This window comes from Moschus berezovskii, chromosome 8 (assembly GCF_049115385.1).
Source record: "Moschus berezovskii isolate FMDL1 chromosome 8, NW_MosBer_1.0, whole genome shotgun sequence".
Lineage (NCBI taxonomy): Eukaryota > Metazoa > Chordata > Mammalia > Artiodactyla > Moschidae > Moschus > Moschus berezovskii.
In genome coordinates, this window is record NC_142467.1 from 77,814,476 (window position 1) to 77,837,615 (window position 23,140).

The 23,140-nt window shown below is 39.1% G+C and overlaps 1 protein-coding gene across 2 annotated transcripts in view; it reads right to left on the minus strand.

Moving 5' to 3' along the window:
• Positions 1-23,140, minus strand: part of DTWD2 (DTW motif tRNA-uridine aminocarboxypropyltransferase 2) — an 87,492-nt gene that overhangs the window by 45,108 nt on the left and 19,244 nt on the right. For both annotated transcript variants that reach the window (XM_088838785.1, XM_055429955.2), the window contains exon 2: positions 5,387-5,477. In XM_088838785.1, the coding sequence (XP_088694911.1) occupies positions 5,387-5,477 (91 nt within the window). The remainder of the gene's footprint in view (positions 1-5,386; positions 5,478-23,140) is intronic.

Consider the following 23,140-nt stretch of genomic DNA (forward strand, 5'->3'; position numbering starts at 1 on the left):
TCTACTACATTTTGTAGTATGTCAACTTGAAGCTAATTATCTAGATATTGATGCCTCAAAAGCAAACGTGTTCAAAAAACAAAAGAATTGGGCATATTGTTTTGGAACAATGAAGAAAAACAGAAGCCAATCTTAAAAGCACCCAATGGAACAACTTGAGATATAAAATAATAAACACAGTATTTGGATTATAACCCAAAATATAAAATAGAGTCCAGTCAGTCAGTCAGTTCAGCCGCTCAGTCGTGTCCAACTCTTTGCGACCCCACGAATCGCAGCACACCAGGCCTCCCTGTCCATCGCCAACTCTAAGAGTTCACCCAAACTCATGTTCATCGAGTCGGTGATGCCATCCAGCCATCTCATCCTCTGTTGTCCTCTTCTCCTCCTGCCCCCAATCCCTCCCAGCATCAGAGTCTTTTCCAGTGAGTCAACTCGTCGCATGAGGTGGCCAAAGTACTGGAGTTTCAGCTTCAGCATCAGTCCTTCCAATGAATATTCAGGACTGATTTTCTTTAGGATGGACTGGTTGGACCTTCTTGCAGTCCAAGGGACTCTCAAGAGTCTTCTCCAGTACCACAGTTCAAAAGCATCAATTCTTCAAAGATCAGCTTTCTTCACAGTCCAACTCTCACATCCATACATGACCACTGGAAAAACCATAGCTTTGACCAGACGGACCTTTGTTGGCAAAGTAATGTCTCTGCTTTCTAATATGCTATCTAGGTTGGTCATAACTTTCCTTCCAAGGAGTAAGTGTCTTTTAATTTCACGGCTGCAATCAGCATCCGCAGTGATTTTGGAGCCCAAAAAAATAAAGTCTGACACTGATTCCACTGTTTCTCCATCTATTTCCCATGAAGTGATGGGACCAGATGCCATGCTCTTTGTTTCCTGAATGTTGAGCTTTAAGCCAACTTTTTCACTCTCCTCTTTCACGTTCATCAAGAGGCTCCTTAGTTCATCTTCACTTTCTGCCACAAGGGTGGTGTCATCTGCATATTTGAAGTTATTGATATTTCTCCCAGCAATCTTGATTCCAGCTTGTGCTTCTTCCAGCCCAGCATTCCTCATGATGTACTCTGCATATAAGTTAAATAAGCAGGGTGACAATATACAGCCTTGACATACTCCTTTTCCTATTTGGAACCAGTCTGTTGTTCTATGTCCAGTTCTAACTATTGCTTCCTGACCTGCGTACAGGTTTCTCACGAGGCAGGTCAGGTGGTCCGGTATTCCCATCTCTTTCAGAATTTTCCACAGTTTATTGTGATCCACACAGTCAAAGGCTTTGGCATAGTCAATAAAGCAGAAATAGATGTTTTTCTGGAACTCTCTTGCTTTTTGGATGATCCAGCAGATGTTGGCAATTAGATCTCTGGTTCCTCTGCCTTTTCTAAAACCAGCTTGAACATATGGAAGTTCATGGTTCATGCATTGCTGAAGCCTGGCTTGGAGAATTCTGAGCAAGAGTCCAGACTAATATAAATAAATATTAAATAAATAGGAGAGAAGAGACAAATCCTCCTCATAGAAGCATTCCAAGTAATAAACATAATCTCTCCCCACTCCAGGAGGTGATGTTTAATCTCTCCTTCCTACTTGAGTGTGGGCTGCATTTATTTCCTTCCATCCAAAGAATAAAGTATGGAAAGAGAAATAAAATATAATCTTCATGTGGAAAAAGTTGGTGACAATTTCTGTAAATTGCATTAACTATCATCACAGTTAATGTTCACCATAAATCATTGGTTTTTTCTCCCAATGTCCTAACTTCCAAGACAAAAAAACCACCTTTCTGGTTGTCACAAGAATTCCATTTGTAAGCCTAGTAGAGTCAGGTGATTAGCTATTCTATCTTTGCCTCATACTTATCTTGGTTATTCTGGCCTATAGTGCTCACTAACTCCCTGGCTCTTTTTCACTGCAAATGTCATGCTTAATCAAATAGGTGACAGAGCCCTAGAAAATCCCATGGACTGGCAAGCTACAGTCCCTGGGATCGCAAAAGAGTCAGACACGATTAAAGCAACTGAGCATGCACATACATAGAATCCAATGTTATCTTTACCAATTTACTTAATCCTGTGTGTATATAAATCCTCACAGTGAATAATTTGACTACTTTTGTGTCTGTTAAAAAGTAACAATGTACTAAAGGATTATCAAATATTACTTACCTTCCTTTAGGAATGTCAGTTATTTAGCAAATTAATACATAAAACAAAATTATACATGAATTTATTAAAGTAATTAAAAATAAATTTATAATTACATTATTTATTTTTGCACAGAAACAAACAGTATTGTAGTAATGGTATTCAACAAGCACACACACAGTTACTCTCTCAGGAACATTCTGTGTTTACTTCTTTAACCTCTGAATATGTAAAAGGTAAATTTAAACAAGCTGAGAGTAGTTACACTGATCTACCTAATAAAAAATTCAAAAAGAAATAGGAGAGTCAGAATTTGCTGGGATTTTAACTAAAAAGAACATGCAGCAATCGAGCTCTAAAGAAGCCTGAAAACAGAAATTTGGAGCAGCTCCTATGGTGAATGGGACTAGCAGGAGGCAGATGAGAGGGGACTTTCAGGACATTTTCCAGTGTCTCACACTGTTTTCTTCCCTCCTTACCATCACTTTTGAGACTCTGATACATAATTAAATTACCTTCCAAACTTTTGTCAAAGTAACACATGTATAAAAGTCAAACAATGCCAAAAGATTTAAAATGTTCCCAGATACAATCCCCAATACTACTTCCCAGAGGCAATTGCTTTAACTTTTCCAGCTATTTCTTCCAGTAGTTATGTCCATATTTCTATACATGCCTTGCTATTTCTTATTAATTTTAGATATTACATACAAACTATCAATTATTACCATCATATTAGGTAATTGTAATGTATGTAATTCTAAGTGCATTTTATGTATTATTCATTTACTATTCACCATAAGACTCCTTCCTCATACCTTCCCTCTATCCTCTTACTTCCCTCACACCCTCAGCTGGTAAAGAATCCACCTGCAATGCAGGAGACCTGGGTTCAATCCCTGGGTTGGGAAGATCCCCTGGAGAAGGGAAAGGCTTCCCATTCCAGTATTCTTGCCTATAGAATCCCTATGGACAGTGGAGCCTGGAGGGCTGCAGTCCATGTGGTTGCAAAGAGACACGACTGAGTGACTAAACACCAAACCATTCACCATAAACCAGTAACACAGTATATTTTTATTACATCCATTTCATTAATGACAAAACTGAGGCACAGAGAGGTTCTCTTTCCCAGGGTTACAGAGTTCACAGAGCGTGAAGAATTTAAACTCCTGAGCCTTACTCATTCTATAACTATAGCCTCTCATAATAAATGAAGATTTAGCTTTCTTACATCACTCCTTACCCTTCCATCTTCTAGTATTTTTAGTGAAATCAATATACAGTATTTACATCATTAATGGCTATATGTATATATATATTGTTCACAAAAAGCCACGCTATTTAATATAACATTTCTTTTCTGTAAAGTTATTTTTATTATTTTTGAGGTAACTCTTCTCTTTCTATCCTTAAGTAATTTTCTATATACATGTCCATACTCTTTGAAATGCTCCACCATAATAAATACTATTTCATCCATTCCATCAAGTCTTCTTTCCTCAAAGCCCCTTCCTATAGCCTATACAACAGGTTTTCAATCAGTTGGGGAAGTCATCAAACTGACCTGTTCTGTGACTGAAAACTGTATGCTGAGATTAAGCACAAGGCAGCCCAGTATGACTGAGTTAGATTAAGATCGTAAAGTTCCTTGGGTGATAAAGAAAAGCAATACAGATGGACTTGTACATATGTGAAACACATTTGCAGCACATACAATTATGGATGGATCATCTAAACTATGGATTTAACCATGAAAGAAGGAAGGAAGTGAATAGAGAGAGGGAAGAAGAAAAGGAAGCGGGGGAAGGCAAGAATGAAGAAAACAAGGAATAAGATATGAAAACATTAAAATTGCCACAAATCAATGAAAAACCTCCAGTTTAAAATCCATCTTATGTCTGGAACCAAGTAACAATTGAAATGCCCCATACAATGTGCATTATCAAATGAAAACAACACTTGTCATCAAAAGTCAAGCTTTAGTCAAAACTGTTATGGCCAATAAACTATCATTTTATGTAAATTTGAGCTACACTGGGTAGTAAGTTTAAATGTAGTAATATAATGCTAGTGATAAAAGTGTCATAATCCTGACAAAAGCATGCTGTTAACACTGCTGCTGCTGCTGCTGCTGCTAAGTCGCTTCAGTCGTGTCCGACTCTGTGCAACCCCATAGACGGCAACCCACCAGGCTACGTCGTCCCTGGGATTCTCCAGGCAAGAACACTGGAGTGGGTTTCCATTTCCTTCTCCAATGCATGAAAGTGGAAAGTGAAAGTGAACTCGCTCAATCATGCAGCCTACCAGGCTCCTCCATCCATGGGATTTTCCAGGCAAGAGTACTGGAGTGGGTTGCCACTGCCTTCTCCGCTGTTAACACTGAAGGAGGGGAAAAAAAGGTTGCCCAGCAAATGAAACACCTAACAATTCACAATAGAAGTAATTATTTTATCATTTGGAAAAGGAAAGTGATAGATTAATATCCTTTAATGTCTTTGTTAAAATCTTCAAGTGCTGTATATTAATACTTCAGAAATACAAGAAAAAATTATTCCTCCTTCAAAGCCTGGAAGAGTTTTAACTTCAGTTTACACTAAACTCATTTTTGTACCTGTATCACACATAAAAGATTTTGGTACTGATGTCAATTTCTGATTACCTATGATATCCTTCCCTCTTCTCTTCATTACTGCATTTGAGTTACTAACACACATACACACTACCACATGCATAATCCTCCCCGATATAAGAAACCATTAACTAAAAACTTTTTACATACAACATATATACATATTTTATATATTTTTATTTCATAGATACATGTTAAATATACACATTTGTTCTATTCACTTAAAGAAGTAAAAAACTTACACTTTCATTTTATAACACTAAAGTGCTGAGAGTAACTTCTATCTTAACAAGGAAAGACATCAAAGAACAAAAGCTAAGATCAAAATTTAAAAAGCAATAATTTCTTGACTCAACTCACAAAATTTCATTTTTTTCTCCATATAAAATCACTGGAATTCTAAATTCCTACCATTCAGTAACACAGTTTTTATGAAATAACACCATTTTATGAAATACATTTTATCTGTCTATAAAGCATATCAATTTATTTTTTAAAATGCTGAAAAGCTGAAAGGGATGAGTATGTTCACCTGCATGCATCCTCTTGTGTACTAATATCCTACCTAACATTGTGTATTTCACAATACCTTACTCACCTCTGCTGGATGCTGAATTATATACAAGTAGGTAGAGATGTGTAGAGGATGCGATGGTAGAAATGGACACAAACACACTTTCTGAGGCCGGCTAAAGGACAAAAGAAAAAAGAAAATCTGTAGTATGTTTAAAACAAAATTCTATAACAATAACATAAAATTTGAACATAATCACACTTAATTATATAGATTTGCTAAAGCTGCATTCTTTTAAAGTGATATTAAGAAAGAATTTAATCAATCTTATTTTCAATATGAGAATTTGAAAAATAAGACTCAGGTAAATTTTTTACCATCCATAGTAGATCAAAGTATCTCAAAAAATCTTGCCTTAATTATCTTCACTGGAAGAAGAGTCATAAGTCACCACCATGGTCTTTTCATTCATGAAGCAATACTTCTACTAACTTGCATTCCAAATCAAGAACAGATCTCATGTCAAACAGAAACCTGGCAACTAACCTGAATCATCTGAAGTTGGAAGGAACAAAGTGATAATAAAATACTGGAATATAATCAGCACCTAGAAGACAGTGCTAAGTGAACTTCGCCATCAGTCAACATGGAGAACTTACCAATTGTGAGAAGAAACCCAAACAGGGGTCACCAAAAAGTATTTGGCTAGAATTATATCCTCAGAGCATGCATCATACCCATTTATTTTTTCTTTTGTCATTGTTTACTCTGTTGCTTTCATTTTCCTTACTTTTTAGCGCTTTACTTGTTTCAGTAGCACTTATTACAAAATTCAGATGGAATAAAAGGGTGCACTTCCCATCTCAGTTCTCCAGCCTAGTGCATTCTCTTCCCTAATGGCAAACTGTCATTAGTTTCTTGTGCGTCCTTCCAAAGGTACTAAAGGAATATACATGGATATAATGAATATCATTCCATTCCATTCCATTCAGTCGCTCAGTCGTGTCCGACTCTTTGCGACCCCATGGACTGTAGCCTACCAGGCTTCTCCGTCCACGGGATTCTCCAGGCAAGAATACTGGAGTGGGTTACCATTTCCTTCTCCAGGGGATCTTCCCGACCCAGGGATCGAACCCGGGTCTCCCGCATTGGAGGCAGACATCCTGTATTAAATATGTGTGTTTATAACATGAAATTAATCAAGCAGTCAGATCAATATGATGGAAGCAAATGCTCACAATAAATCAATATTACGGGCAGATGTCACATGGCATTGTAACAGTATACAAGTGAATGCTTTATTTTAAAGAGAATTCCCAACAGCATACTAACTACTCGAAAACTGACTGCTACCTACTGTTTCCTCAGTTTTACTTATGTTGAGTTATAGCCTGAGGTAAAAATTAAGTATATTAATAAAACACACAGTGGAGTAAATTGGTTCGACTGTATCTACCACCTCACTTTGCAACAAACTATTAAAACTTTGCACCTACTGAAGAAGTTATCTAAATAATATTTGAGGCAGAGGTATAAATGTATTGTACAATGTGACCCCACTTCCCCTCTTCACTATTGAACCAAGAGTGAATGATTAACACAAGGAAATCAATACACTTGTTTTCCAATGACATCTGAAATGATTTGGTGTGACTATTCAGTCCAACCAAGGATTCCCTCTTAGGCATATGAGCAAATTTATAGGAACAGAGAGTCTCTCAGTGGTCACAAGAAGAGTAAACATAAGCAAACACAGGAGGAGTGACTTATGGGACTATATAGTGACAAATATGGGATTCCCTGGTGGCTCAGACGGTAGAGTCTGCCTGCAATGCGGGAGACCAGAGTTCGACCCCTGGGTCAGGAAGATCCCTTGGAGAAGAGAACAGAAACCCACTCCAGTATTCTGGCCTGGAAAATCCCATGGATGGAGGTGCCTGGTGGGCTACAGTCCATAGGGTCACAAAGAGTTGGACACAACTGAGCAACTTCATTTTCACTTTCAGTGACAAACAAATCATGGGCTACAATTAGAAAGGATTTCCCATTCAATGGAAGGAGGCAGCAGATGAGATATATTTGAGTTTTAGAAGTTTAAGTTTCTGAAGTCTAGCCCATCAGGATGTTTGCATAAGCCTCTTAGCCTCGTCCACAGGGGTCAGACAGAAGAAGCAAGAAGAACTACAATCCCATAGCCTCCAGAACAAAAGACACAATCACAGAAAGCTAATCAAAATAAAAATGCATAGGATTATGACCCAGATAAAGGAACAAGATAAATTCCCAGAAAATCAACTAAATTATATGGAGACAGGCAACCTTCCAGAAAAAGAATTCAGAATAATGACAGTGAAGATGATCCAAGATGTTGGAAAAAGAATGGAGAAGATGCAAGTAATGTTCACCAAAGACCAAGAACTAAAGAACAAACAAACAGAGATGAACAATACACTAGAAGGAATCAATAGCAGAATACCTGAGGCAGAAGAACGGATAAGTGATCTGGAAGAAGAATGGTGGAAATCACTGCTGCAAAACAGAACACAGAAAAAAGAAGGAAAGGAAGTGAAGACAGCATAAGAGACCTCTGGGACAACATTAAACACACCAATATTCATATTATAGGGGTCCCAAAAGGAGAAGAGAGAGAGAAAGGACCTAAGAAAATATATGAAGAGATAAAAGTTTAAGTTTCTGAATTTTTTTTTGCATTAAACTGAATATGACTGCAATGCATAACCAAATGTCAACAACATTATTTTATAAAATGTAATTTAAGATCAGATGAAAGGACTTCCGCAGTGGTATGGCAGATAGGACTCTGCCTGCCAATGCAGGGGACATGGGTTCAATCTCTAGTCTGTGAATATTCCACATGCTGAGGAGCAACTAAAGCCCACACGCTACACCTACTGAGCCTGCACACACTAGGGTCCACCAGCTGCAACTACGGAAGCCCGTGCACCCTAGAGCCTGTGCTCTAGGAACAAAAGAAGCCACCAAAATGAAAAGCCCATGCACCACAACAAAGCGTAGCCGTCACTCTCTGTAAATAAAAAAAGTCCAAGCACAGCAACAAAGACTCAGTACAGCCAAAAATAAGAAAAAGATCAGATAAAGCCATTTTTTAAAAATCAGAATTTCACTGCAAATCAACTGACATTTATAAACTATATGGTTCTAAGAATATAAAAGAATGCAAAAAAAAAAAAAACCTGCCATATATCCTATGCAGGAAAATCCATGTAACAGTAGAGCCAAAGAACTTAAAAATCCAATCAAGAAAACAAGCTGAGTGAAAGCCATAGACTTCTGTGGGTAGCAGAAAACTGGCAAAATAAACTCTTGTTAATAACACCTTTCCAGGTTGTGATTCATCACAAGCTGGAATCAGGATTGCCAAGAGAAATATCAAAAACCTCAGATATGCACCCTCTGCAGAAAGTAAAGAGGAATTAAAGAGCCTCTTGAAGGTGAAAGAGGAAAGTGAAAAAGCTGGCTTAAAATTCAACATTCAAAAACCTAAGATCATGGCATCCGCTCCCACAACTTCATGGCAAATAGATGGAGGAGAAAAGGAAACAGTGACAGACTTTATTTTCTTGGACTCCAAAAACACTGCAGATGGTGACTGCACACATGAAATTAAAAGACGCCTGCTCCTTGGAAGGAAAGCTACAACCAACCTCCTCCTAAGTCACTTCAGTTGTGTCCGACTCTGTGTGACCCCATAGACGGAAGCCCACCAGGCTCCCCCGTCCCTGGGATTCTCCAGGCAAGAACACTGGAGTGGGTTGCCATTTCCTTCTCCAACCAACCTAGACACATATTAAAAAGGAACGACATTACCTCACCAACAAAGGTCCTTCTAGTCAAAGCTATGGTTTTTCCAGTAGTTATGTATGGATGTGAGAGTTGGAAAATAAAGAAAGCTGAGCATTGAAGAATTGATGCTTTTGAATTATCACCACTTTTCCATGGTGTTGGAGAAGACTCTTGAGAGTCCCTTGAACTGCAAGGAGAGCCAACCAGTCAATCCTAAAGGAAATCAGTCCTGAATATTCATTGGAAGAGTTGACCGATGCTGAAGCTGCAACTCCAATACTTTGGACACCTGATGTGAAGAACTGATTCACTGGAAAAGACCCTGATGCTGGGAAAGACTGAAGGCAGGAAGAGAAGGGGACACAGCTTGATTCCAGCTTGTGCTTCACTCAGCCCAGCATTTCGCATGATATACTCTGCATGTAAGTTAAATAAGCAGGGTGACAATCTATAGCCTTGATGTACTGTTTTCCCAATTTGGAACCAGTCCGTCATTCCATGCCCAGTTCTAAATTGTTGCTTCTTGACCTGCATACAGATTTCTCAGGAGGCAGGTAAAGTGGTGTGGTATTCCCATCTCTTTAAAAATTTTCCATAGTTTGTTGTGATCCACACAGTCAAAAGGTTTGACATAGTCAATAAAGCAGAAGCAGATGTTTTTCTGGAACTCTCTTGCTTTTTCGATTATCCAACCGATGCTGGCAATTTGATCTCTGGTTCCTCTGCCTTTTCTAAATCCAGCTTGAACATCTGTAAGTTCTTGGTTTACATACTATTGAAGCCTGGCTTGGAGAATTTTGAGCATAACTTTGCTAGTGTGTGAGATGAGTGCAATTGTGTGGTAATGTGGCAAACCTAGACACAATATTAAAAAGTAGAGATATCACTTTACCAACAAAGATCCATATAGTCAAAGCTATGGTTTTTTCTGTAGTCATGTATAGATGTTAGAGTTGGACCATAACAAAGACTGAGCACCAAAGAACTGATGCTTTCAAATTGTGGTGTTGAAGATTCTCGATAGTCCCTTGGGCTGCAAGGAGATCAAACCAGTCAATCCTAAAGGAAATCAACCCTGAATATTCACTAGAAGGACTGGCCACCTGATGAGAAGAGTCTACCCATTAGAAAAGACCCTCATGCTACCAAAGACTGAGGGCAGGAGAAGGGGGCGACAGAGGATGAGGCGGTTGGACGGCATCATCAACTCAATGGACATGAGTTTGAGCAAACCCAGGAAATAGTGAAGGCCTGGGAGCCTGGCGTACTGCAGACCCCCAGTCCTGGTGTGCTGGGGTCACAAAGAGTCTGATTCGACTGAACAATAACATCTTTAACTCACAACGTACATACATACATATATACATACATGTGTATATATATATACAAACATACATATATACATATATATATATATAATTATAAAAATCCTTAGTATGACAGGATAGTGAAAAGAACTGCTCTGGTTATTGATAGCTCTGGATTTCATGTCTGATCAAAACCTCCGTTCATGGGGGCAGCAGCAAACTGGGATAGTAATTTCTTTACTAGGAAGATATGCTTGGTCTTTAGGAAGATTTAGAATTAAGTAGTTTGGAGAGTTGCACTCCCAGGATAACAAGGAAAGTTGCATCAGGCACCCACTCTCCAGGGAAACAGGCAAAACTGACTAATACTATTTTTAAAAACAACCACTTAAAGACTCTAGAAATTATCCTAAGGGTATATTTGAATAAAAAAACATTACTCAAGAAAATTTACAGGAAAATTTGGTGTTGGGATAGTCTGTGGCATTTGACTTATAACCCATTTACTACCTTGCCCTGGTTCAGGTTGATAGAAAGTCCTCTCCAGGTAAGTGTGGCCAAGAGAGCAGAGCTTCCTCTCAGCTTTCAGTCAAGACTTAACATATGTCATCCCCTTCAACTCCAAATTGAAGAAAATAAATTCCTGGTGAGTGTGGCCAAGAACAGCAGAGGCTCCCTTCCTCCACCCAGCCTTCACTTTAAAACACAGAAGCTTTACTACAGTGCAGGAGGCTGAAAATGTTGGGACCCCAACTGCTCTCACCCCAAATCACTTGTAGGATAGAAGTACAAGAAAATGCTACACCAGAAGCAGCAAGTCAATGGCTACTGCCCAGACCTGTGCCCAGGAACTGCCCTGGAGGAGGGTCAGGCTATATAAGAAAAAAGAGCTCTAAAGCTCTCCCTAAAGTAAATGACTTTATTTGAAATGGAGTACGAGAAATTCAAGCCCAAGAGTGCTCTCAAAACAAAAACTCTTCTTAGTTAAGAGCAACAAGATAAATAATAAGCCAGCTAGTCATCAGAAAGAACCAGAGAAACAGCTCAGAAGAGCACATCTGCAGTCAAAACCTCAAAAACTACCCCTCCCCAAATTTAACTGGACTGCTGAGCAATTCTCCAGAATGATCAGCTGATAATTAGTGGAGGCTAATGGGAAGGATGCAATATAAAAAGAAGGAAGCTATAAGAGAAAGATGCTGAAGAGACATTCAACAAAAACCTGCTAAAATCACTGTAATACTAGTGGTGTCTACACAACTTTGCTAATATAACAACAACAAAAACAACTCTAAACTATACAATTTAATATGATAAATTTCATAGTCTGTGAAAAATACCTAAATAAAGTTGTTAAATGCTTGTTGCTTCAAATGCTTGTTGCATTTGAAGTGCTAGTTATAAGAAAATCAAATACCTTCAATGTATAAATGCTATTAAGTTTTTAAAGGACTCTGGCGTATAAGTAAGTTTGTTTAAAGAAATTTAGTCTGTTCAACTTGAAAAAAATAAATCAATAAAATTGGAAAAAAAATTAAAAAAATATATAAAAATTCAATGAAAAAAGAATGTTTGATGTAATTAGTAAGAAAGAGGCTGGGCCACGTGCTTAGTTGCTCAGTTGTGTCCAACTCTTTGCAACACCATGGACTACAGCCCACCAGGCTCCTCTGTCCATGGGGATTCTCCAGGCAAGAATATTGGAATGAGTTCCCATACCTTCCTCCAGGGTATCTTCCCAACCCAGGGTTTAAACCCAGGTCTCCCACATTGTAGCCAAATTCTTTATCATCTGAACCACCAGGGAAGACCAAGAAAGAGGCATTTTACCACTATTTGACATCATGTTTTGTTAAGGTGGGTTTCCTTCTCCACAAAGTAAGCTACCTAAGGGCAAGGACTTGACTTGACCTACTTTTTTCACTTTTATATCCCAGCACCTAGTATAGTAAGCTTTCAATAAATACTGTTGCATACATAAGCGAATACCTTTGCATTCCCTCTTACCTCGACCTTGGAATGCCCTTCTCCTCCTACACAATTTCTTATCCTATCCCTTCATTTTCTTACATATCAAATACTAATCTCTCATTCACTTCCTCTCTAGTACTAAGACAATTAGTTTGCATTATAAACGAAATTCAGAGTCTCAGATCTTCCTTTGACATTTCTGTGGTTTTATTTTGGGCACAATGCGCAACTTGTGAGATCTTAGCTCCTCTTGGTGTTGACAGTGAAACCACCAAGTTCTAGCCACTGGACAGCCAAGAATCTCCTCAGATCTTCCTTTGTTATCGTTTGTGATCTTTCTTGTAAGCAATAGCATGCTGCTGCTGCTGCTAAGTCACTTCAGTAGTGTCCGACTCTGTGCGACCCCATAGACAGCAGCCGACCAGGCTCTGCCGTCCCTGGGATTCTCCAGGCAAGAACACTGGAGTGGGTTGCCATTTCCTTCTCCAATGCGTGAAAGTGAAAAGAGAAAGTGAAGTCGCTCAGTCGTGTCCAACCCTGAGCGACCCCACAGACTGCAGCCTACCAGGCTCCTCCGTCCATGGGATTTTCTAGGCAAGAGTACTGGAGTGGCTTGCCATTGCCTTCTCTGAAGCAATAGCATACAGGAGGCAAAAATATTTACTGAAGAAAATATTTACTAAACAACAGCAACAACAACAAAAAACAGTTCAGCACTTTATATATAAACCCTGTAACTGTGATTTAAGCTAAGCCTAATTGTTCCGGCTTATGCTTTAACATGCTCATAAAATATTATTACCTGTTTATTTTAAAGCATGCCCCCTTTATTAACCTAATTCTAATTACCTCAAGCTAATAAAACTATTGGAGAAGGAAATGGCAACCCACTCCAGTGTTCTTGCCTGGAGAGTCCCAGGGACGGCGGAGCCTGGTGGGCTTCCATCTATGGGGTCACACAGAGTCGGACACGACTGAAGTGACTTAGCAGCAGCAATAAAACTATAGTTCTCTAAAACACTTTGTATTTCAGTTGATTAAGTTTATATTTAGCAAGTTACTTTACAATAAGAATGTGTGCTCATTTATTATTAACAGTGATTTTTCTCACACTTTCCTACTCTACAATTGTCTGCATGTACTACGCTGGTGACTAGCTATCCAAATGTTAAACCGTTTTTTACCAAACTAGTGGTAAGTGCAGAGTAACTTCTCTCCTAATTTTAAAATCCTTTACCAAAAGAATAAAATGCCTAGGAATAAACTTAACCAAGGAGGTTAAAGACCTGTATGTTGAAAGCTGCTGCTGCTGCTGCTGCTGCTGAGTCACTTCAGTCGTGTACGACTCTGTGTGACCCCATAGACGGAAGCCCACCAGCTCCTCCGTCCCTGGGATTCTCCAGGCAAGAACACTGGAGTGGGTTGCCATTTCCTTCTCCAATGCGTGAAAATGAAAAGTGAAAGTGAAGTCGCTCAGTCGTGTCCGACCCTTAGCGACCCCACGGACTGCAGCCTACCAGGCTCCTCCATCCATGGGATTTTCTAGGCAATAGTACTGGAGTGGCTTGCCATTGCCTTCTCCGATGTTGAAAGCTACAAGACATTAATTAATGAAAGGAAATGTAGAACACACAAATAAATGGAAAGATATTCCATACTCATGGATTGGAACAATTAATATTTTTTAAACGTCCATACTACAGATCACTGCCTTGTCACGGCGAAGGGGCCTGCATAATTCAATGAAGCTATGAGCCATACTGGAAAAGGTCAGTCTTCATTCCAATCCCAAAGAAAGGCAATGCCAAAGAATGCTCAAACTACCGCACAATTGCACTCATCTCACACGCTAGTAAGGTCATGCTCAAAATTTTCCAAGCCAGGCTTCAGCAATATGTGAATCATGAACTTCCAGATGTTCAAGCAGGTTTTAGAAAAGGCAGAGGAACCAGAGATCAAATTGCCAACATCTGCTGGATCATGGAGAAAGCAAGAGAGTTCCAGAAAAACATCTACTTCTGCTTCATTAACTATGCCAAAGCTTTTGACTGTGTGGATCACAATAAACTGTGGAACATTCTGAAAGAGATGGGAATACCAGACCACCTGACCTGACTCTTGAGAAACCTGTATGCAGGTCAGGAAGCAACAGTTAGAACTGCACATGGAACAACAGACTGGTTCCAAATAGGAAAAGGAGTATGTCAAGGCTGTATATTGTCACCCTGCTTATTTAACTTATATGCAGAGTACATCATGAGGATCGCTGGGCTGGAAGAAGCACAAGCTGGAATCAAGATTGGCAGGAGAAATATCAATAACCTCAGATATGCAGATGACACCACCCTTATGGCAGAAAGTGAAGAGGAACTCAAAGGCCTCTTGATGGAAGTGAAAGAGGAGAGTGAAAAGGTTGGCTTGAAGCTCAACATTCAGAAAACAAAGATCATGGCATCTGGTCCCATCACTTCATGGGAAATAGATGGAAAAACAGTGGAAACAGTGTCAGACTTTATTTTTTGGGGCTCCAAAATCACTGCAGATGCTGATTGCAGCCATGAAATTAAAAGACGCTTACTCCTTGGAAGGAAAGTTATGATCAACCTAGATAGCATCTTAAAAAGCAGAGACATTACTTTGCCAACCAAGGTCCGTCTACTCAAGGCTATGGTTTTTCCCGTGGTCATGTATGGATGTGAGAGTTGGACTGTGAAGAAAGCTGATCGCCGAAGAATTGATGCTTTTGAACTGTGGTGCTGGAGAAGACTCGAGAGTCCCTTGGACTGCAAGGAGATCCAACCAGTCCATTCTAAAGGAGATCAATCCTGGGTGTTCATTGGAAGGACTGATGCTAAAACTGAAACTCCAATACTCTGGCCACCTCATGCAACTAGTTGACTCACTGGAAAAGACTCTGATGCTGGGAGGGATTAGGGGCAGGAGGAGACGGGGACGATAGAGAATGAGATGGCTGGATGGCATCACCAGCTCAATGGACATGAGTTTGAGTGAACTCCGGGAGTTGGTGATGGACAGGGAGGCCTGGTGTGCTGTGATTCATGGGGTCGCGGAGAGTCGGACACGACTGAGCAACTGAACTGAACTGAACTGATGAGCCATATACCGGAGAATTGATGCTTTTGAACTGTGGTGTTGGAGAAAACACTTGAGAGTCCCTTGGACAGCAAGGAGATCAAACCAGTCAATCCTAAAGAAAATCAACCCTGAATATTCATTGTTAGGACTGATACTGAAACTGAAGCTCCAATACTTTGGCCACCTTATGAGAAGAGTCGACTCATTAGAAAAGACCCTGATACTGGGAAGGATTAAAGGCAGGAGAGGGACGACAGAGGATAAGATGGTTGGATGGCATCACTGACTCAATGGACATGAGCTTTAGTAAGCTCCAGGAGATGGTGAAGGAGAGGGAACCCTGGTGTGCTGCAGTTTATGGGGCCGTAAAGAGTCGGACACAACAGAACAACTGAACAATAATGTAGGGCCACCCAAGACAGAAGGGTTATAGTAGAGTTCTGACAAAACCTGATCCACTGGAGGAAGGAACAGCAAACCACCCCAGTATACTTGCCATGAGAATCTTATGAACTGTATAAAAAAACAGATATAACACTGAAGGTGAGTCCCCCAGGTTGGAAGGTGTCCAACATGCTACTAGGGAAGAACGGAGGACAACTAACAGCCCCAGAAAGAATGAAGTGGCTCGGCCAAAGAGGAAATGAAGCTCAGCTGTGGATGTGTCTGGTGATGAAAGCAAAATCTGATGCTGCAAAGAACAGTATTGCATAGGCATCCAGAATGTTAGGTCCAAAAATCAAGGTAAATTGGACTTGGTCAAGCAGGAGGTGATAAGAACAAACATCAACATCTTAGGAATCAGTGAACTAAAATGGATGGGAATAGGAGAATTTAATTTAGATGACCATTATATCTACCACTGTGGACAAGAATCCCATACAAGAAATGGAGTAGCCCTCATAATCAGCAAAAGAGTCTGAAATGCAGTACTTGGATACAATCTCAAAAATGACAGAATGATCTCGGTTCACTTCCAAGGCAAGCAATTCAACATTACAGTAATTCAAGTCTATGCCCCTCCCACCAATTCCAAAGAAGCTGAATTGATCGATTCTGTGAAGACCTATAAGACCTCCAAGAACTAACACCAAAAAAAGATGTTTTACTCATCACTGGGGACTGGAATGCAAAAGTGGAAAGTCAAGAGACACCTGGAGTAACAGGCAAGTTTGGTCTTGGAGTATAAAATAAAGCAGGGCAAAGGCTAAAGGCAAACTGAATTCTGCTAAGAGAATGGACTAGTCATAGCAAACACCCTTTTTTCAACAACACAAGAGACAACTTTGCACATGGACATCACCAAATGATCAATACTGAAATCAAGTTGATTCCATTCTTTGTAGCTAAAGGTGGAGAAGCTGTATACAGTTAGCAAAAACAAGACTTGGAGCTGACTGTGGCTCAGATCATCAGCTTCTCATAGCAAAATTCAGACTTAAAACTAAAGAAATTGGGGAAAACCACTAGGCTAGCCAGGTACAACTTAAATCCCTTATGAATATGCAGTGGAGGTGACAAATAGATTCAAGAGATTAGACATAGTAAACAGTATGCCTGAAGAACTATGGACAGAGGTCCATAATATTGTACAAGAGGCAGCAAACAAAATCATCCCAAAGAAAAAGAAAAGCAAGAAGGCAAAGTGGTTATCTGAGGAGTCTTGACAAATAGCTGAAGAACAAAGAGAAGTGAAAAGCAAGGAAGAAAGGGAAAGGTACACCCAACTAAATGCAGAGTTCCAAAGAATAGCAAGGAGAGACAAGAAGGTCTTCTTCAATGAACAATGCATAAAAACAGAGGAAAACAACAGAAGGGGAAATACTAGAGCCTGTTTTAGGAAAATATGAAATATCAACGGAACATTTCACCCAAAGATGGGCACAATAAAGAACAGAAACAGTAGAGACCTAGTAGAAGGACAAGAGATAAAGAAGAGATGGAAAGAATATATGGAAAAACTGTACAAAAAAAGATCTTAATGAACTGGATAAGAATGATGGTATGGTCAGTCACCCAGACCCAGACATTCTGGAGTGTGAGGTCAATTGAGCTTTAGGAAGCACTGCTGTCAATGAAGCTAGTAGATGTGATGGAATTCCATCACATCATAGCTCTTAGAGCTATTCAAAACTCTAAAAGATGATGCAATCAAAGTGTTGCACTCAAAATGTCAGCACATCTGGAAGACCCAGCAGTGGCCCCAGGACTGGAAAAGGTCAATCCTCATCCCAATTCCCAAGAAGAGCAGCACTAAGGAATGTTCAAAACATCAGACAACTACACTCATCTCCCATGCTAGTAAAGTCATGTTTAAAATCTTGCATGCTAGGCTTCAGTGGAAACAGTGTCAGACTTTATTTTTTGGGGCTCCAAAATCACTGTGGATGCTACTGCAGCCATGAAATTAAAAAACGCTTACTCCTTGGAAGGAAAGTTATGACCAACCTAGATAGCATATTAAAAAGCAGAGACATTACTTTGCCAACCAAGGTCCGTCTACTCAAGGCTATGGTTTTTCCCGTGGTCATGTATGGATGTGAGAGTTGGACTGTGAAGAAAGCTGATCGCCAAAGAATTGATGCTTTTGAACTGTGGTGCTGGAGAAGACTCTTGAGAGTCCCTTGGACTGCAAGGAGATCCAACCAGTCCATTCTAAAGGAGATCGATCCTGGGTGTTCATTGGAAGGACTGATGCTAAAGCTGAAACTCCAATACTTTGGCCACCTGATGTGAAGAGCTGACTCATTTGAAAAGACTCTGATGCTGGGAGGGATTGGGGGCGGGAGGAGAAGGGGAGACAGAGAATGAGATGGCTGGATGGCATCACCGACTCGATGGACATGAGTTTGAGTAAACTCCGGGAGTTGGTGATGGACAGGGAGGCCTGGCATGCTGTGATTCATGGGGTCGCAAAGAGTCGGACATGACTGAGCGACTGAACTGAACTGAACTGAGGCTTCAGCATTATGCAAACCAAGAACTTCCAGACATCAAGCTGGATTTAGAAAATGCAGAGGAACGAGAGGTCAATTGTCAACATTCACTGGATCCCAGAGAAAGCAAGGGAATCCCAGAAAAACATCTACTTCTGTTTCATCAAGCTATGCTAAAGTCTTTGACTGTGTGGATCATAATAAATTGTGGAAAGCTCTTAAAGAGATAGTCCATCTTCGCTGTCTCCTGAGAAACCTGTATGTGGGTCAAGAAGCAACAATTAGAACACTGTATGGAACAACTGGATTGAGAAAGGCGTACAACAGGGCTGTCTGTTGTCATCCTGTTTATTTAACCTGTACACTCAGCACATCATGAGAAATGCTAGGCTGGGTGAGTTACAAGCTGGAATCGAGACAGACGGGAGAAACATCAACAACCTCGGATATACAGATACCATTCTAATGGCAGAAAGAGAGGAAGAACCAAAGAACCTCTTGATGAGGGTGAAGGAGAAGAGTGAAAAAGCCGGCTTAAAACTAAATATTGAAAAAACAAAGATTATGGCATCTTGCCCCATTACTTCATGGCAATCAAAAGAGGAAAATGTGGAAGTAGTGACAGGTTTCCTCTTCTTGAGTTTGAAAGTCACTGTGGATGGTGACTGCAACCATGAAATCAGAAGACAACTGCTTCTCATCAGGAAAGCTATGACAAACCTAGACAGTGTTGAAAAGCAGAGACATCACTCTGCCAGCAAAGGTCCATATACAAGGTTACCATCTTCCCAGTGGTCACGCACAGTTGTGAGAGCTGTCCTATAAAGAAGACAGCATGCCAAAGAATTGATGCCTTTGAACTGTGGTGATTGAGAAGACTCCTGAGAGTCCCTTGCACAGCAAGGAGATCAAATCAGTCAATCTTAATGAAAATCATCCCTGAATATTCACTGGAAAGATTGATGCTGAAGCTCCAGTATTTTGGTCACCTGATGCAAACAGCCAACTCATTGGAAAAGTCTCTGATGCTGGGAAAGATTGAGGGCATAAGGATGAAAGATTGAGGGCATAAGGCATGAGGGTGTCAGAGGATGAGATGGCTGGATGGCATCACAAATGCAATGGACATGAACTTGGGCAAACTTCAGGAGATGATGAGGGATAGGGAGGCCTGGCTTGCTACAGTCCATGGGATCACAAACAGTCAGACACGAGTAGGCAACTGAATATCAACAACTACAGATTCAATGTAACCCTATCAAACTTCCAATGACAGTTTTTACAAGAATAGGACAAAAACTCCTAAAATTTGTGGAACCATTAAACCAAATAGCCAAAGAATCTTGAGAATGATGAATAAAGCTTGAGGCATCATGATCCCTGATTTCAAACTACACTAACAAAGCACTAGTATTTAAACAGTATTGTACTGGCATAAAACCACATGTAGAACAAAAAAAACAGAACACAGAAATAAACCCATGCATATATGGTGAATTAATTAACAACAAAAATGCCAAGAATATACACTGCAGAAATGACAGTCTGTTCTAAATGGTGTTATGAAAGTTGGACATAAAATAAATGAAACTGAACCATACACAGAAATCAACTCAAAATGAACTAAAATCTGAATGTAAGGCTGAAAACCATAAAACCGCTAGAAGAAAAATATAGACAGTAAGCTCTTTGACTTACATCTTGGTAATGATTTTTTAACCTGACACCAAAAGCAAAAACAAAAATAAACAAGTGGGACTATATTAAACAAAAAGTTTCTGCCCAGCAACAGAAACTATCAATAAGATGAAATGACAACCAACACATGAGAAGAAAATATTTGCAAATCATATCTCTCATAGGGGGCTAATATGCAAAATATGTAAAGCATTCATACAACTCAAGAACAGAAACACACAATCCAATTGAAAAATGGATAGAAGATCTGAATTGACATTTTTCTAAAGACATACAGATGGCCAACAGGTACATGAAAAAATGCTTTACATCATTAGTCATTAGTGAAATGCAAGCCAAAACCACAATGAGATATCACCTCACACCTGTTAGAATGGCTACTGTCAAAAAGAATAGAAATAAATGCTGAAGAAGGTGTGGAGAAATAAAAAATCAAGCATACTTCTAGAATTTACATAGATCTCAGAAAGAAAAATCAATGTCTGATAAATATACTGGTAGATTGGGTATAGGTTTGGAAGCTATTAAGATATCTCACTGACAATATCACTGTCTTGCTACCTGATCTTGTCTGTGTCAGAGGTTTTCAATTTCCTTTTTCAAGAACTGGCAATGAAACATCAAGAAAGTTCTGGGAAATAACCACTGAATCACAGGCAAATGTAATAAAATGTAGTCACTTATGACTATTTTAAACCAATTTATAACAGAATGACCGATGTAACAGCTGAGATTTTCAACTCTTCTACATTTACAATGCACTGCAAATGTATTGTAAATACTGTTTTCTGTCACTGGGTGTTATCTACAAAACCCAATAGACATTTATTGGTTATCTATACAACCCAGTGTTTATCAACTCTTAATACATAAATGAGGTTTTCAAATAATTTCCTTAAAGAAATTTTATGAAACATGCTTTTTCTTCATTTTCTCATTAAGGCTGTGTGAATAAATACAGACACTTTCTGTCAGACGGGCTGACTAGCTTCTGAAGTGAATGATGTAACACAAGGATAAGCTGTCACTCTCATATGCTAGCTTTGACAGCCTGTAGGCAAATAAATACCCACTCCAGTGTTCTTGCTGGAGAATCCCAGGGATGGGGGAGCCTGGTGGGCTTCCGTCTATGGGGTCACACAGAGTCAGACACAACTGAAGTGACTTAGCAGCAGCAGCAGCAGGCAAATAAATATGGCTACAGATGCTAACACCTACAAAAACAACTTTCAAAAGCTTAAATATTAATCAATGTATGGCAAAACCAACCAATATAATATTGTAAAATAATTAGCCTCCAATAAAAAATTAATTAATTAATTAATTAAAAAAGAAAAGACAAAAAACAAAAAAAAGCTTAAATATTAATTAATATTTAAAAGTTTAATTAAATCTCTAACAATATTTACCAAAAGCTACTTTTTTCATAGTAATAATTTTAATCAAGAAAATCTCACAGAGGCAAAGTTTAAAGATTAGTGAACAGACTGACAAAAATCATTAATTTCAAAAGAATTTCTTTTACCCACTAATGTAAAGCAAATGCAGAACCCAGAAAGATACCGCACCTCAAATTTCCCAATACTCAACAAAAATTTTATAGTTCCACAGAGTGAAAAAGCAAAGAACAAAGAGTTTTATCACTCTTCAGTAGATCAGTTGAACAGATACACTGCATCACACATTAAAAACAGCAACAACTTTCTAATTTTAAAACAGACTGTGAAGAAACTAAATGCCACAGTGCCCTCTATTGTCATTTTAAAGAAACAAATAACTTGTAAAATAAACTCTAGGTTTTACATTTCTGAAATTATACTTAATATAACCAGCAAAAGAAGAAAAAACTTTTCATTATTAATATCACAATAAAATTTCATCTTATAAAGAGAAGCAATCTCAACCATGCCTAACAGCTTCAAGTATAGTAAACCATGGTATTTTCATAACCCCCCAAAACCATTTCTATTACTACGTTATTTTATTTTATAAATGCCTTCTGAAGTAAAGGAACAACAGGCTCAGAAAAATAAATCACTGTTTCAGGAGAGAAAGTAACTCTCTAAAGAGAATAAATCTCTCTAGATGAGACATACTGACCTAAGCATGCCTACAGCAGTGATTTCCAAAGTGAGTTAAGTAAATTATCCCAAGCAGGTGCAAAAAGGTAATATTATCACTTCTATTTATAATTAAGCATTACTAATATTCAGTATGGGCTTCCCTGGTGGCTCAGAGGTTAAAGCATCTGCCTCCAATGCAGGAGACCCGGGTTCGACCCCTGGGTCGGGAAGATCCCCTGGAGAAGGAAACGGTAACCCACTCCAGTATTCTTGCCTGAAGAATCCCATGGATGGAGAAGCCTGGTAGGCTACAGTCCACGGGGTTGCAAAGAGTCGGACACGACTGAGCGACGGAACGGAACAGAAGGGAATATTCAGTATATAGAATCACATGCCCTCTGTGGGATGGTATATCACATGGTAATGTGTCAGGATATGCAGTATCCTAATAGAAAAGGAGTTTCATAACATGAAGTGCTAACAACAGCATCCACAAGGAAACTACATACATTACAAAGAGACTATACTGAAGAAATTCTAACTACATAATCACAAACAAACAGTAAGTATATGGCAGAGGTGTTTCTTCCTTACTGCTATTTCAAACTGTTCATTAGAGTTAATAAATCTCAGATATGACAATAACTTTACAGAGTAGAAATTACAAAGATACTTGAACTGTGAAATCACATCTTACTACCAGTAACTTATTATCATGAACCTTACTATAAGTATATATTATGTCCCAAAAGTACTAAATAGTAAGAATAGGGCTCTATCACAATCAGCAGGACATTTTAAAACAGTTTATATCATCATAATTTCTTCCTTTTATCTATGTTTTTCTATGTTTTATGATGTAAGTCATACATTAGTATATGATCAACATGTTTATTACCACAGATAAATATGTATACCTATTAGAATTACATCTTAAGTGTT